The 16,137-nt window shown below is 33.3% G+C and overlaps 1 protein-coding gene and 1 long non-coding RNA gene across 2 annotated transcripts; both read left to right on the forward strand.

Annotated features, from left to right (window-relative positions):
- The first annotated feature begins 488 nt into the window (after nucleotides 1-488).
- Nucleotides 489-4,485, forward strand: LOC128555881 (uncharacterized). Its single transcript, XM_053539672.1, has 5 exons — nucleotides 489-542; nucleotides 699-900; nucleotides 2,248-2,350; nucleotides 2,762-2,850; nucleotides 3,704-4,485. The coding sequence occupies exons 1-5, from the start codon at nucleotides 489-491 to the stop codon at nucleotides 4,192-4,194; spliced, it is 939 nt and encodes a 312-aa protein (XP_053395647.1). The 3' UTR covers nucleotides 4,195-4,485.
- Nucleotides 4,486-9,151: 4,666 nt separating this feature from the next.
- On the forward strand, nucleotides 9,152-14,260 carry LOC128556028 (uncharacterized). The gene is made up of 2 exons (XR_008370401.1): nucleotides 9,152-9,284; nucleotides 12,761-14,260. It is a non-coding gene; the product is annotated as an uncharacterized LOC128556028 (long non-coding RNA).
- The last annotated feature ends 1,877 nt before the right edge of the window (nucleotides 14,261-16,137 follow it).

The raw sequence follows: 16,137 nt of genomic DNA on the forward strand, positions 1-16,137 counted from the left end.
GATCAACGTGTTCATTAACCAGTCATTAGTATTACAGTTGTGTTTCTATCTTTGTCTTTGTCATTTGAGGTTTTTGCTTTGTTCCAAATGTACTGTAGAGTTTGAAATTATTTGTAGGCAACCCTGTCCACTAAACTGTAGGGAATGCTCATCACAAGACTCGTGCCTTACGTGTATATTCACACAGTTAAATTTCGCAGATATTGGTTCTTATGTGTGCAGTTCCAGGTGTGGAGATCAGTGCATTCTGAACAGAACTTGTTTGGGAGGGTGTAGTTTACTGCGCGATATTCCCCCTTACAGACCAAATCTATGTGTTACCAAGGAAAGTTGCTTCAAATGTCTACAATTAACTGGAGGCTGTTTACAATGTAACAATGGAATGTATGGTAGTCATTGTAATAACAAATGTGGATACTGCCTGAGAGATAATAAAGGTTTGGTTAAATGTAACACATACACTGGCGAATGCATAAATGCGTGCGAGAATGGATACTTTGGTCGACGCTGTGAAAGACAATGCAAACATTGCCTTACATCAGGTAACTCAAATAGGTGTGAAAAACCATCAGGAAAATGTGTTTACGGCTGTGTCCCCGGATGGTTTCATGATACATGTAATGAAACCTGCAGTAACACATGTTTGAATCGCTCTTGTAATCAAGTATCCGGATATTGCGATATAGGTTGTATTGCAGGTTGGTATGGAGACAACTGTGAGAAAAAGTGCAACGATTAATGTACCAAAGCATCATGTGACCAGCTTACGGGGGCTTGTAGCAACGGGTGCATTCCAGGATGGTATGGCTACACCTGCGATAATGTCTGCACAAATACCTGTCATAACAGGTCATGCAATCAACTTTCCGGTAATTGTAGTAATGGTTGTTTGTATGGCTGGTATGGTGATACCTGCGAAAAGAGCTGCAGCCACACGTGTATCAATAGATCTTGTGACCAAGTGTTAGGGCACTGTAACTTTGGTTGCGCTGACGGTTTTCAAGGTGACATGTGTGACGAAAGATGTAAAGAATTTAGCAATGTATCTATGACTGATAGAAGTATTGAAGATGGCTCCGAAGAAAAGGAAAAAAGAAATTTAGGTTTATATCTATTCTTTCTTGATTTTTATCTTGAAACATTATAAAATCATTGTTATTTTACCAAGCCTTTGTCCCTGTTATACTTTTCTAGAAATTATAATCAAAAGAGTATACTGTTGTTTTTTCTCTCCTTTTTTCTATTGATACATGAATGTATCAAACGAGTAATTTATTGTTATGATTACATCCAAAGAAGAAAACCTCTATTTGACTAACCGTAGTGTTAATATTTTTGTTTTTGCGATCGAAAATGGGCTAAGATCAAGTTCAGTGACACTAATGCACGATTAAAGTAAACTCAATGCCTGGTTCAGTTATACAGGATAGAATGCCACTTAAATGGGAAAATGAATGCCCGTTTACTAAATCCTCCGGTCATCAACCGTCCTTCCTAAATCCAATTACAATATACCTTCGTCTTCCGATAATTTTAACATCTTGTGGTGATCACAAATAACTGTAGGCTATGGCGCACTAAACATTTTTCTTCTGTATACTTCATCAAATATTAGTAACGTTTTTAATGTGGTGACGAAACTTAAAAAAATTCAAGATGGTGTCTATTTTTCTGCCAAGAACGGATTCTGATATTGGTCGAGTTGGCTGAACCCATCAGTATGTATCGCTTTTAGCCGAGTTGATAACAAATTTAAAACAATATTTTGGCCCAGAAAATCCTGTATTGGTCGAGAGAAAGCAAATATTAACGACTCCATGGCAATTAGCATATTATTGCAAATATTTCTTAGTTTATTAATAATTAATAGAAATCTATCATGTTACTGTTAAATTTTCATGAACATTGAGAACAAAAGAACCAAAAATTATATTTATTTACCACTCACTCATTTACCTCCACATTTCAGGCATGGTATAATCATTTCCTAGAATCACTTGCCGTTACTGATGTGAATTCAAGCCTCGCTCGGGACATTGAATTCTTCATGTGAGGAAGCTATCCAGCTGACTTACGGAAGGTCGGTGGTTCTACCCAGGTGCCCGCTCGTAATGTAATGCACAGAGGGGCACCTAAGGTCTCCGTCCACCATCGAAGCTGGAATGTCGCCAAATGACCTATACTTGTGTCTGTGCGACGTTTAACCCAACAAACAAACATAATTGTTTTAATTTTCGTAATTTTCAGTCTTAAACTCAGGTATTGATCCAGTAGTGTATGCTGTTGGTGGTTGCCTGTTTGGAGTTATAGTATCACTGTCATGTGCAGTCATAATTGTTTACATACGGAAGTGAGTATATTCCGAAAATAAAAGGACAGACTATTACTGTATTACACAACAAAATTCTATCAATAAAAGTAAAATAACTTCAGAAAGTGTTGGTAGTATGCATTATTTCTTTCGGTCTTTTTTTCAGTTACAGGCTAAAAAGATAAGCTAAGCCGACAGGTATTCGTCTATACATATATAAGTGAATGTATTTGATTTTTTATTATCAAACATAATTTACATTATAGATCTATGAAAAAAATATTTAGTTGGTTTAGTAGTAAATAAAATAAGATAAATAAACGGAATAATATTTAAAATCTCGTACATTTTTTAAAGTTGTAAGACATACTGGAAATGGAATGTTTAATTTTAAAAATCTACGTTATTTATCCCGTGTCAATTAATGTGTTGCGGTATGATTCATTTCAGAGCAATTATAAAACGCAGGTGGTATAATTTTGACACCTCTGCGAGAGAAAGCTCAACCCAAATTTACGACGAAATTGTGCTGAGCAGCGGTAAGAAATAAACATTATATTCAATTCTAACACGACCAGCAAATATAACCTACATACATGTAGAGCAAACTCTGTCTCGGGTTATTCTGCAATAACCCACTCGCGTGCAATGACGTCATCCGATCCAGGTGCGTAGCACGGTCGTAAAAAGTACTTACCATTTTTTTCTAACACTGTTGATACTAGTATGTCGTGTTAGAATCGAAATAATAAGTTCCCAAGTGTGATTTATCGTAGATTGTTTGTTTGTTTTGGATTTAACGCCGTTTTTCAACAGTATTTCAGTTATGTAATGGCGGGCAGTTAACCTAATCAGTGTTCCTGGATTCTGTACCGGTACAAACCTGTTCTCCGCAAGTAGCTACCAACTTCCCCACATGAATCAGAGGTGGAGGACTAATGTCGTTGGCCTTCGTGATATATTTTTACGCATAAGAACTCAAAACACGGGTTATTCTATGATAATCCACGTTTTGGAAATTATTATTTCTTAAATAAATGTAGTTTATAATCTGTATATTTTGATGAAGATGTGTACATAGGTTTGGGTCTCGAGCACTTGACTAGAAGGTCATTATGAGGTCGCAGTAATCGCGTACTTAGACGAGAGTATTGGACTGAATTCAAGGAACTATTCGTTGATGAAACGTGGTCATTTATTTTGACATTTTCTTTCAAGATTTATCCATAAGCATTTGTCTAAAGGATTAGATCTAGAATATTTTTGTAAGAAACTAACTCAGTGCATGTTTTTGGCAAGTAGTGAAAATATGTACAAAAGAAATGCCAGCATTTTCTGCCTTAAAATAAGATATTCTCCGACTGTGCTATGTATTTATCATTTCATTTGTAGGTAGCACTCTGGGATCAATTAGCAATACATACACGGACATTCGGTCTGAACTTACAGTAGAAAACATTGAAGAATCTAGCTCTCGTTTTAGCAGATATTATGAACTACAAGACATTGGAACTAGTAAATCAGTCCCACGCCATCATCTAGAGATAGATGACAAAGCTGCCATTATTCACTCTGATAAGCATGTAGTAGGTACGAGTTCTAGGGTAAATACAGACAGTCTCGATGGAAGAGGTGTCGCACTTTCATGGCCCACAACATTGACAAAACAGCAAGAAACAAAACATCTTAGTTATAAGTGTGACGTATCAGCTAGTTCTGTAAATAGATCTAGAAGTATAACACATTTAGATAATGGCGCACGAGACAGTTGTATCAATTACAGGGATATGAAATGTAACTCCTTTGAGCAAGTACAACTACATATGGGTAGAAATGAGGGAGAAGATAGTGGAAGCGTCTATTATTTGCATCCAATCAGTTAACACTACACACCGTACTTTTTAGTATAAAGAAGTTCTAGAAAATTGCATGTGAGATGTGAAAGGTATTTTTCTATGAATTTATTTTCATTCCCTTGTTACATATTTTTCTGCAACATGTGTTAACAAATCTATGCAGACATATTTTCAGTTTACAAATGTTTTATTATCATTTCAATACAACGTCTTTCTAAGGAATATGACAAGCGTTTGTCATTAATGAAATGCACTGACGTTATGGCCCACACGTTGAAATTATTGTTTTGTATTCTTCGTCTTCTTCTTCTTGTTTTTGCAAACTGTCATCAGTTAGTTGGAAAGGAGAAGCAACCTTGTGATAACGGTATTCTATCCTGAAACTAATGTTATGCATACCTTACATTTCCTCTCAAACTAGTTTTAGTTATTCCTTATAGGGCCCATGAAATGCGCATCAAAACTTTATTTTAACAACATAAACTGTCCCTGTAATGCACATAAGTACCTAGTTAATTAAAACACTCCTAAAACGACAAAACAGCAGTTTTATGCTAGAATACATATTTGAAAATGACATATAAGACTACTTTCTTGTCAATCATATAGATGTACTTTCATTTGATTATAGATAAAGAGAAAAATGTGAAAGTGAACCATTCGATCGTATCAAAAGTAATGTATCCGAGCTATTTGTAATTTAATTTGAACGCAATTGTCTACTTTGTTTCATTGCGAATAAATATCTTACAAAAACCACTTTGTCACTACAGGGTGGCAGTCTGAATGTAATAGTTAGTTTAATAACTTTTCCTAAACATACGAAATGTTACTTGGGATTTTATTCGAATGTCTTCATATTGAAATAACGTATTACGCATTAGTTTAATGTGCTATATCCTCCAGACTACTGTCGCGTATTATAAGACTCTTTCACTGGCTATAGGTGCAGATGGGAATTTCCGGCCTCGAGGGTAACTGTTTAGGCGGTAACGAGGCTCCTACCGAGTTACCGCCTAAACAGTTACCCGAGAGCCGGATATTCCCATCTGCACCTATAACCAGTGACAGAATCTTTTTTCTTGCATACCGATATCAAGAAATAATAATTTTTTTTTTTAGATAAAATCAGTTGAACGGCTTTCTTTAGAACTATTTCATATAGCAGCGTATTTAAACACAGCGCGGTAAACCAACGTCCGTAAACAGGAAAGACGTCATGACGTTTCAAAGACAAATAACAATGTTTAGTTCCGGTTTTGTTTTATCAGTTGCAGCGTAACGTTTTGAATTTTTGATAAAATAACGTGTATTGAATCGAGAAATATACTATCAGGAACAAAGAGGAACTGTCAAGGTACTGGCTTTTTATTCCGTTTTTCGAAAGAAAATATAAATAACTACATAAATCTCCTACATATATATAGTTCGTAATACGTCATTTAAAGCACGAGAGTCATCTTACATCCAGGGGTGTAAGGTGGTTTTTTCCAGCACCGGTAAAAATACCGGAAATCCCCGAGTGGTATGCAAGAATTAAACGTTATTACGAGTTTGGCACTTTCACCCAACCTTAGTATTTGCAGTCATAGTGTGAGCACTCGGGGGATGCTTGTTATCTGGCTATATCATAATTATGAATGAACGTACATACAATGTATGTCTGATCTAGGAACAACTGAAAAAGGCTTTGAGCACAGAGTATTCAGATTTGAAATTAGGCAGTGTACAAACGCATAACTATCGAAAAATATACTTACATTTTAAAATTCACACTAACATTTATATTTTTGATACACAATAAAATCTGTAAAAAGATCCTTTAGAAGCAAAGAACCGAGCAAAGCAAATTAAAAGCAGACTCAGTTTGAATGAGTCTGAGCATGAGAGGTAATAAAATGAGCAACACCCCTCATATCAGGCTTAAGCGGAATACAATGTGTACATGTTAGACTTTGCTTCGGTTGAGAAAATGCAAAAACGAGATAAAATGACCAATATTTCTAATTTCATTTTTATATTGATATACTCTCAGTAGAGTCACTGCTGAGTATACAACAAATCAACGTAGCCGTATTAATTATGCATTAGTATTCTGGAATTTCTTTCTGTAAGAAGATATCAATGGAGTTAATTACATGATAGGTAATATCGTCCTGATGCACCATGCACGCATACTGAGCAAATACCTGAATTTCGTCTTTTCCTTCGGGCAACTCAATTCCGGGACATCGTGCATCCCGTTTTAAGCGTATTCCCAGCGCAAATTACCACCCGTGGACTATGCCCATTTGCCATTAGAAAAAATGTAAGATGGTAACATTCAATGTAGAAAATCTTTATCATTAATTATCTGAGTCCAGCATCAACGAAATGCCTTTCAAACATACTGGATCCGAGAAGGATGAAATAACATGAAAATAATTATAGGATATGAGAAAGTGAATCTCCAGTCAGTGTCAAAGGTTTAATTATCAACCCGAGAGCATTCGGCTGTTAAAAAGCCTTTTCAAGGGTAGCATACAATCAAATCAATGATCCTATAACCTTTTACACGGCCACAACTACCTTGCTCAAAATGAGCAATTTTGACTAATTAGCATGATAACTGATTATAAGGAATTCATAATTTGTAGGCATAATCTGCTCTCGGACCATTTATCTTCCACAGGGCAGACTGCGGAATGTTTTGCTAATATACTGTGCTGTCTTTTGCAATAAGAGGAGAAGAAATACCAAAATTGTACTTTGTGTATTCTTAATCTCAACATATATTTTTCAATACTAAACTCGGTATAGGCTTAAAAATAGATACTAAGCATAAATATTATGATTATGACATCATAATTCAAATAACAAATTGCTTAATAAATTTCAATTTATTATAAACCTACCAGAAATAAGTTTTATTTTCAAATATACCGTAAATTTTGGTTATAATGAACTCAAACACAGCCAAACAGAGTTATTTATTCTAATATCAAAATAATAGAAAGCTTATACAGTCAGAGAAACATGCAGACAACTCTCAAAAGTATTAATCATGCAATAAAAATGTTTCATAAAATGGAAGAAAATCAGATTACTACAAGCCACAAATAGAGGTTATTACATGAGTGTCTTTTCGTGTTTAAAAAGAATAAAAGGCGAGGTTCTATTGAGCATTTTATCTATTTTATTCAATGTTGAAAACACAAATGTAATATTCTTTGTATTACATGTAAGCTATTACTGCTGAAACACCACAATTTCTTCATTATTTACCTATTATAGATCAAGTCAATTCGCTTAACGTCTCCTATACTTAGAGCGACATCAACGCCAAAGCTTTATTACACTACTGTAATAACAAACTTATGTAAGGGCTTTATTTTACCCTCACAAGGTCAAACATATGATAAAAAAGTTTCATTATACAGTAAACTTGATGGATAAAAACATATTTTGCCCTAATTCTTCTATGTACAATTCGCGAGTCATGTATTTATACTGACTATTTCTCTTTTGATATTAATTGCTTATAGGAGAAAACAAATTAAAATTGTTCTTTTTATGTAATAAAACACACATTGTAGGACTTCTACTTTTGTGATGGTTGTCTTTTTAAATTGAAATCAAAGTATTTCCACTGAGGAAATCTCATAGTAAATTACATTTTTTGTCGTTTTAATAAAAACATTCAAACATCTTGCTTTTATACATTTAAAATTATTATTACTTTGATATAATTGTTTGAATGATATCTGGCATAGGACTGTAGATATTATGTATGTAAAAATCTGTGCCGAATCAAGTACATTATAAAAAAAAAATAAACAACTTTACATGAGTTACTTAATATTTGCCTACCGGTAGCGTTTATTACTCATCAGGGCAAATAATACAATATGACGTCGTAAAATTTGTAATTGCTAAGCAACGTTATTTTTGCGTACACATGTGTACACAACGTAAATATTGTGACGTCATCAATTTATTTTCAATATTTCCTTTTTACAAATTTCATAGTAATGAAGTTTCAGCTAGGTTATCTGAAGAACGCTGAACATATCGATCAATAAATTTCCATAAGATATCGTTAATTGATAAAAGATGCCAGGCTTCTGTTCAAGTCATTGGTTGTGTTTATCTAAAAATAGCACTCTTCGGAAACTGCAGCCAGATTTTTAGCCTGATATAAAAACAATAAAAAAGAATTATTGACCCACCTGCATAGTCCAATGGGGAGAATATTTTAAGTATCCAGTCTTACGGGACAATTCTGTGCAACATGAATTGGACAGGTAGATTGTTTGCAAAGATGTTGTTCGTTTACCAAATATTGTGCTGTATAATAACGGGTGTTGCTTGACAAACGTGTTCAAATCATTTTAATTTGTCACAAAGCATGGCCGTCAGTACTATATATATAAATAAGATATCTTCCATTTCCAATTAGTCAAAATTTAAATAATTTTCAGAGAAATTGTTACTGGTTGATCCTTAATTGAAATCGTTACAGCCATTTTGATTTGTCAAACTGGCTAGGTAGAGAAGGCATTCTATTCTAGGTGTTCTATTGAACACTTCTCTAAAGCTGCTAAATCAAGTTTTTAAAGTAATTTTGCAGAAACAATTATTAGATTACTCTTTTCAAGAAGTATTAACGAATCTAAGGTGAGGCTGTAGTATCCTTTATCTTTAACATAAAGCTTAATATGCAGATATTTTACAAATTATTATAAATAAATGGTAAGAAATCACAAAAACGATGTGAAGTCCTGACTTTGCATTATGTTTGCATTTACATCCTGCACCGACAGCAAAGATATAATCAAAACAGTTAGATTTCTAATACGTTGGTTTAACACATAGAGTTTCACGTAAGCCGGTGATAGGAGGCATGAGGGGTACAACTTTCCATTACAATTATTATTTATTATGCGTCCAAATGACCTCCTTACAGATTTCATTTATTTATAATCTATGTTTAGTACACTTTATAGCCATTAATCGCTAGCTTAAAACTGGTTTTATGCATGTCGACATACCCGGAAGTTATGAATGACTTCAAAACTTAATTATCTGAAAATAAAACGTTTTATTTTTCTTATGTGGAATAGTAATGGATAGTATAGGTAAGTTAATGTTCAACACTTAAATCTCGTGAAATCAATTACTTTTAATGTATGGAAGAATAATAGGAAATTTATTTCAAATGAAATGATGTTTGTAGATAAAACAATGTACACAAATGTAGTAGAAATATATGGACGTATTATTTTATACTGACACAAATATAGGTCATATAGCGACTGACTAATCTTATGGTCCTATTCGGGCATTATCTCATCACGGGCAGGTACCTTGTTAGAACCACCGACCTTCCGTAAGTTAGCTAGATGGCTTCCTCAGATGAAAGAAGAATTATACATCTCAAACGAAAGTTCGAATCCACATTAGTGATTCGATGTTAGCGACCTTATGCGCTATGGTGAAATGTTCTGCTTAGTATTATAGCTAAATGTTACATGTACAAAACCATCACAGAGGATAACAACCTGTAAGATGTGTAGAAAGATAATCATATCTAAGTAACTTATACATTTAAGTGTCAATTTTTTTTAGACAATCAATACTTCTGCATTTACCATGGGTTAAACTATTAATATAGGTGGATAGTCGGTCTTCCGTTTTCCGGCGTCCGTTGTCAACATTTTTACTTTAATATCTTTTCCTCAAAGCAACTGTTTAGAAGTACACCAAACTAGGAATGCCGCATCCTGACAAGGTCAGTATTAAAGTTCATATGGGCACTTGGCTTCAGGGTCCGCTATAGGTAAACATAGAAATTAAAACAACTTCTTCTCATTAACCGCCCGATGGATCTCTGATAAATCTGGTTTGTAGCGTCATTATAAGGTCCTTTCTCAATTTTATTCAAAGAGGGGCGCTTCCCGCATGAGCTAACAATAGAAATACCTTGGAATCTCATGAATCGCTCTATGGATCTTCTTCGAACTTGATCTGTTGAACCATTGTTAAGTCTTCTCTCATATTTATTCAAATTGGGACACTTGTCTTCTTTCAGTGGCCGCTATAGGTAAACTCAGAAATAATGTAAACAACTTCTTTGTATAAACTGTTTGACTGATCCTCATCAAACTTGTTTTGCAGCATTATAAGATCGTCTCTATATTGTATTCAAATGGAGTTGCCTTTCCCCTTTTACGGGCCGCTAGAACTGCAACTAGAAAAAATCTGTAAACAACTTCTTGATGGATCTTCTTCAAACTTTGTTTGTAGAATCATTAATAGGTATACTGCCTATTTTGTTCGAGTGGAGCACTTGGCAACTGGAGCTAAAAGTAGAATTATATTTTAATGAATTTTCCTCATGTACAGTTAGATTGATATCCATCAAACTTTGTATGTAGATCATTTTAGGTATTCTCTCGAGTTCTTTCAAATTGGGACACTTGGTCCATTTCAGAGGCAACAAGGAGTTGCATAGAAAAATCTTCAAACGACATCTTCTCACGAATCACTTGAATGGATATTCATCAAACTCGGTCTGTGAAATCACTGTATGACACTCCCATTTCAAATGTTTTCAAATAGGGGCACTTGGCCCCTTCTAGGGGCAATTAGAGCTAAAATAATGAATAATAAACGACTTCTTGACTGATCTTCATCAGATATGGTATGCAGAATCATTTTAATGTTCAAATACGGGTACATGACCTAATGCTAGACGCAGATATTACCATTCAGTGTGTCATACATATATTTAAGGTCAAATGGTCACGGTCAGGTAGGGTCGTTTGTATTTTATCAGAATTTATATAAATTTAGTATTTAAAAATGTGGTACATAAATTTATCTTATCGTCAAATAGAATAGTATTAAACTAGAATAATATATGTATGTATGAATGGAACAAATAGATGTTACAACTTCGAAAGACATGACATGTTGGTGAAACAAATAAGATGGAATTTCTCATTTTACAACATTTTAGAGAAAAAAATAAACTTAATTAAAGTCAATTTTTGTAGCACTGTGGTTTTGATATCAATGAAGAATGTAAGAATGGGTTATGTTAGTGTAAACGTTGATTTGTGAAGTAACTCGGCACTTTCATGTACACACAATTTTATTTGTGTAGTTTTTCTTGACTGTTTAATTGATAATAATAAGTAAACTCAACAAAATCAAATCTTTGTCCATTCCCACCTAAACAGCAGTAAAGGACTCCTGTTCGTTTATTTAAGAACAGTTGTGTTGAACAAGCAAGAAGAAATAATATCTATGATATTTAATCCTACCTTTAAATAACTGGATAAAACTAGAACAGATTAATATAAGATTATTCTGCTGAATTAAATGTATACTGCTTTGGAAAAAATGTAAAAATAAAGCATGAAGAATAACTTTTTTGTTCCGTTCTTCAGCTAGGATCTGCTTACAGCATAATAATTGAGATTTGCAGCATTTTGTAATAATCAAGTTTTAATACATTTCATGAATAGTTAGCTAGTGTGCAAAAGTTCCGAATTAAAGAATCTAAAATCCTTCAATGAATACAATGGAAATGTTAACATTATATTGAAATCATAATGCTAAATGCATACTTTTATTTCTCCGACATTTAAATTTTATCATTATTTAAGCTTTTGATTTTTTTCTGCATCATAAATTTAAACAATTTGTACTTCATGAAATTTGACATATTTTAGTAAAATAGTTCACAGAAAATAAAATAATGCAGGATAATGGTCAGTTTATTATGATAGACAAAACGATCCCCTTTACTTTTGTGGTGGTCATTTTTGACCCCATCTTGGATTTCTCAGCTCGGAACCATTTATGCCAAATTTTACCAGCAGACATAAATTTCAGACATTTACGGACATCTTTATATAACTTGATTTGTTAAGAATTGAGGCGGGGTTCAAGTATCTTCAATATCTGATTGCAACCCTACTATATGAACAAGGTTTTTCTTTAATCTCACTTTTGGATGCATATACTCTTCACATCTTCGAAGTAAACAAAAAAAAGCTTAATGAAAAGAGACTTACCGCAAGAACAAAGTAACCTTTTATAAAAATCATAACGATTTTTCCAGAACAAAATCATGAACACTCACATGAATGTAAGAGAATACAATGACATTTTTAGAAATCTTCCATCTCTTCCATCTCTTTCGATGCTTGATCAGAAGTTTCTTTTTTATATTTTTAAATTAATAAAGAAAACGGACTCTTCGCGGTAACCGTCAAAATTAACTTTCCAAGTACATATTAATGTTGTTTAGATACACGTGTATCAATTTTAAAGCTATATAAATAATGGATGATCGTTTCTTTATTCAGTGTTGAAATAGACACTAACAAGAATACTGAGGTCATTTATCTAAAATGTGTTTGTGCTTGAATATCAAATTGTTCTATATAGATATTTATATAAAAAGAACACAGCGGTACATATACAGTATATGCCGCAGACAGTGTTTCTAAAGAATGCAGTTATATAGTTATATAATTACAATATAGTTACATGTATATAATAAAACGGACATTTTTTTATTATATTATAAATATTTTTCCAGCTGGGGAGAGGACTTTCTCTGACTGAACGACGAGCGAAATGATTATCTGTATATTGTTGTACTTCTTTTGCGGAAATGAGATAAAAGGTATTTATGAACTTCAAAAATTTTATTATTCAGAAATTAATAACTGTAGCAGCAAGTTATTTTGATGTGTTATTCACATGTTACAGTTACAATAAGTTAATAAAAGTTATGCGCTTTTTTATCTTAACCTGTTCGCAGTTTCATAATAAAGGACACCATACATTCCAGTCTGTCTTCATGTCTGTCTTTTTTTGTGTCAATGTTTTCTTCAAAATAAGCTAGCTCTATTTTCTAACCTTCCTGACAAAATGATTTTAAAGAAATTCTGTTTTGCAATTTCGTTAGTTTTCAGTTACTATACATTCGCACTACATACATTTATATATGTAAGGTCCTATAAGATGCAAATATAAACGTTCCAGCTGCAATGAAGTCGGGTAGTTTTACAACCACACATTTTATTGGAAAAGGTGGTATTTCGTCAACAATTCTTTACAGTTTTTGTCATTTTGAAATGTATGATATACATTGTATCAAACATTTGGTCATTGCCTATATCGGTTTTTATATGTGAGATGAAATAATTATCTTTTCGTATGTTTTATCGCAGCGCTTATTCTATAAAACTTCAAACAAAAACATGAGAAGGAGAGTAACACACTAAATGCTTTGACTTCACACAGTTCAATTTTCTTCAAAGGCTGGTATACTTTCTGCACAAAAATTAAACTTTTTATTGCAATTAAAGTGTATATACCAACACAGTAACTCTGTCACCCGCAAATGTTGTCGCTGTGGAGAATACAAGTGTTACACTAACGTGTTCAAAGACAAATGGATCACTCTTAGAAACTCGGTGGACTAACTCACAAATTGCAAGCCAAGACGCAAATTTGGTGCTGTACAATGGGAAATGCATAATGACAAGATTTTTGAGCAACAGTGACCTTTTTGATGGTATTTGTAACGGTAATGGAACCTATTCTGTACTTCTCAAAAGAGTAGACCGATTACAACATGGTGCTATATGGAGATGCAAAGAGACCATAGAAAATAGTAATGGAGTCCCAATTAATGTATTAGGTAGAACCTTTAAGTATTTGAGTTTCAATATTCACATCCTATAAACGACTGTATCCCCCGCTTCCTCTTGCGAGTGATCAAAACAATAAAATGACACGGAAAAGGTACGAATCGTCATTAAATTCATTATTTGGCTTTACACTCTATGTGTATTTAAGTTAAACGGTAAGTCTAACATAAATATGTGTATATGATGATATAATAGATGCAACTGACAGGTAATGTTTAAAAAATGTTGACTGATCACACTCATTGCATGAAAATTCTCTCGACGATGTCAAGAAATTGATGAATATCACGCCAAATTGATTTGTAATCCAATTATCCATTTTGTTTTCTGTAATAAGTATGCATACTCCATAAATGTATGTAAATAAAATGTTTTGTTTCTGTTGCGTTTTTTAAATGAAATTAATTTTTCTCTAGTCGGTAAAAAAACATTTACTGTATGCCGGCTTGCCAATTTTGATATTTGATCTGAATTCGTATTTGCGAATGATACTGTATTCCATCTTGCGATTACAAAAGGCGATTTATGTCCTTGAAATGCGTAAATGAAATAAAAAATATGCATATAAAATTGTTTCTTTTAATCAGTCGTAATGTTTATACTGCCATTAAATGTCGACCCCCCCCCCCCCCCCCCCCCCCCCCCCCCCCCCCCCCCCCATGCGATGCTTAAACTAATCCATTTGGGTGGTTGGATTCGAGTGTCTGTGACTCGCTATCCTACTTAAATAATTAATTGAATGTTTCAGCATCGTTTACATGCAAGTGTTCAGAGTTGGCTTTACACTCATATACTATCATAAAATACGAATTAGAAACTGAATGTATACACAAGGTCCCTACCATGTCTTGAAAGAAATTAATCGTCGATCCCCTATGGAAATCGCAAGAAGTAATGTTACCTTACGATTTCAAAATATCAGTGAGATGAGACAGGAGAGGACTATAGGTTGACCCCCGTCTGTCTGTCCGTCTGCAAGAAAATGATCCTCTGATTTAAAAACAACAAACAAAACTATTTCACCCGCAAGTATCATGCGAATGAACGTATAAATAGAAAAGGATAACGAATATATTATCGGAAAAGTCGATTAAGTCCTTATTAGTAATTCAGAGTTAACTTCATGGTGAATCAGTCAACAAGATTCAAAAGCAGCACAAAATAGCCGAATGGCCTAATGGTTTAACCTCGTTTCTCAATAATAAACTTTGATAAACATGTTATCGTTACAAATACAGCCGACATGTTTACTGACTGTCAAGATTTACCGCTATTTCTGATGTTAGAAATAGTTTGCATTTGATAGTGATAACGCACAAACGCCAGGAATATGTCCTTGCGGATTTGGTCGTTTTCATTGCTTTTTACAGTTTACAGTTTATTAATCAAGTCAAGGCCCATAAGGGCCTCTGACAACAATTGTAACAATAACAAGTCATAGTAACAAAATCAGATTGGCATGTAAAATCTGACAAATCGTTGCAGAAGTAACTGATGATGTGGAGGATGAGAACTAACTATTTATCTAAAAGTAGACATCATTTCTTTTTTTACAGAAAACAGTCAGTTTTAACAAAGTATTCTTATTGTAATTGTTCATAAGGTCAGACAATTTGAGAGTATCTGGATATTTAAAATAATATTCATCTATATATTAAATATATAGATGAATATTATGTTGATAGAAAAAAAATATATTACATTTTTTATCAACTTTGAAATATATATTTGTAATAAAAAGGAAATTCATCTCCTAAATATGTTACAATTACACAGATGACAAGTACTTTGTTCTCCTGCATTGTTTTCAAATCTACCCTTTTCTACTGGCAACATGATTCATGCATCTGAATTTACAAAGTGAAATGCTAAGGTCAAAAGGTAAAAGCTTGAAATATTTTTCAAATACAAATTCGTGTTTATACATTCTATAATTTAAACATTTGCTTGGGTTATTAACTGAATAGTTCCAGTTTTGTATAAACTGATTTTTAATTCAAGTGTTAACAGCATTTTAGAAGGAGTTACAAGAGCGAATCTTCTGATCTAACGACTAATTAGATATACCAAGAGAATCAAGACTTTTTTTAAAATAACATAACCAGTTAAATTTCTTGTTTTGCCTCTGAGACAGTGAGAGAAGTTTTGTACAAAATATTACAAATTTTATTTTCCTTGGAGCTTATTAACTTACTTCAAAAACTCCCTGAATTTACTAATAACTGCAAACATAGCTTTGCGTGCTTGATCAACTAAA

Source organism: Mercenaria mercenaria, chromosome 3, assembly GCF_021730395.1.
Source record: "Mercenaria mercenaria strain notata chromosome 3, MADL_Memer_1, whole genome shotgun sequence".
NCBI lineage: Eukaryota > Metazoa > Mollusca > Bivalvia > Venerida > Veneridae > Mercenaria > Mercenaria mercenaria.

What these genes read in the sequence shown, in the direction of transcription:
- LOC128555881 (XM_053539672.1), top strand. Translation starts at nt 489, where the DNA reads ATGGATACTTTGGTCGACGCTGTGAAAGACAATGCAAACATTGCCTTA. An exon ending in CAAACATTGCCTTACATCAG is followed by an intron (nt 543 to 698) that starts GTAACTCAAATA and finishes GTTGTATTGCAG; the next exon opens with GTTGGTATGGAGACAACTGT. An exon ending in AATGGTTGTTTGTATGGCTG is followed by an intron (nt 901 to 2,247) that starts GTATGGTGATAC and finishes CGTAATTTTCAG; the next exon opens with TCTTAAACTCAGGTATTGAT.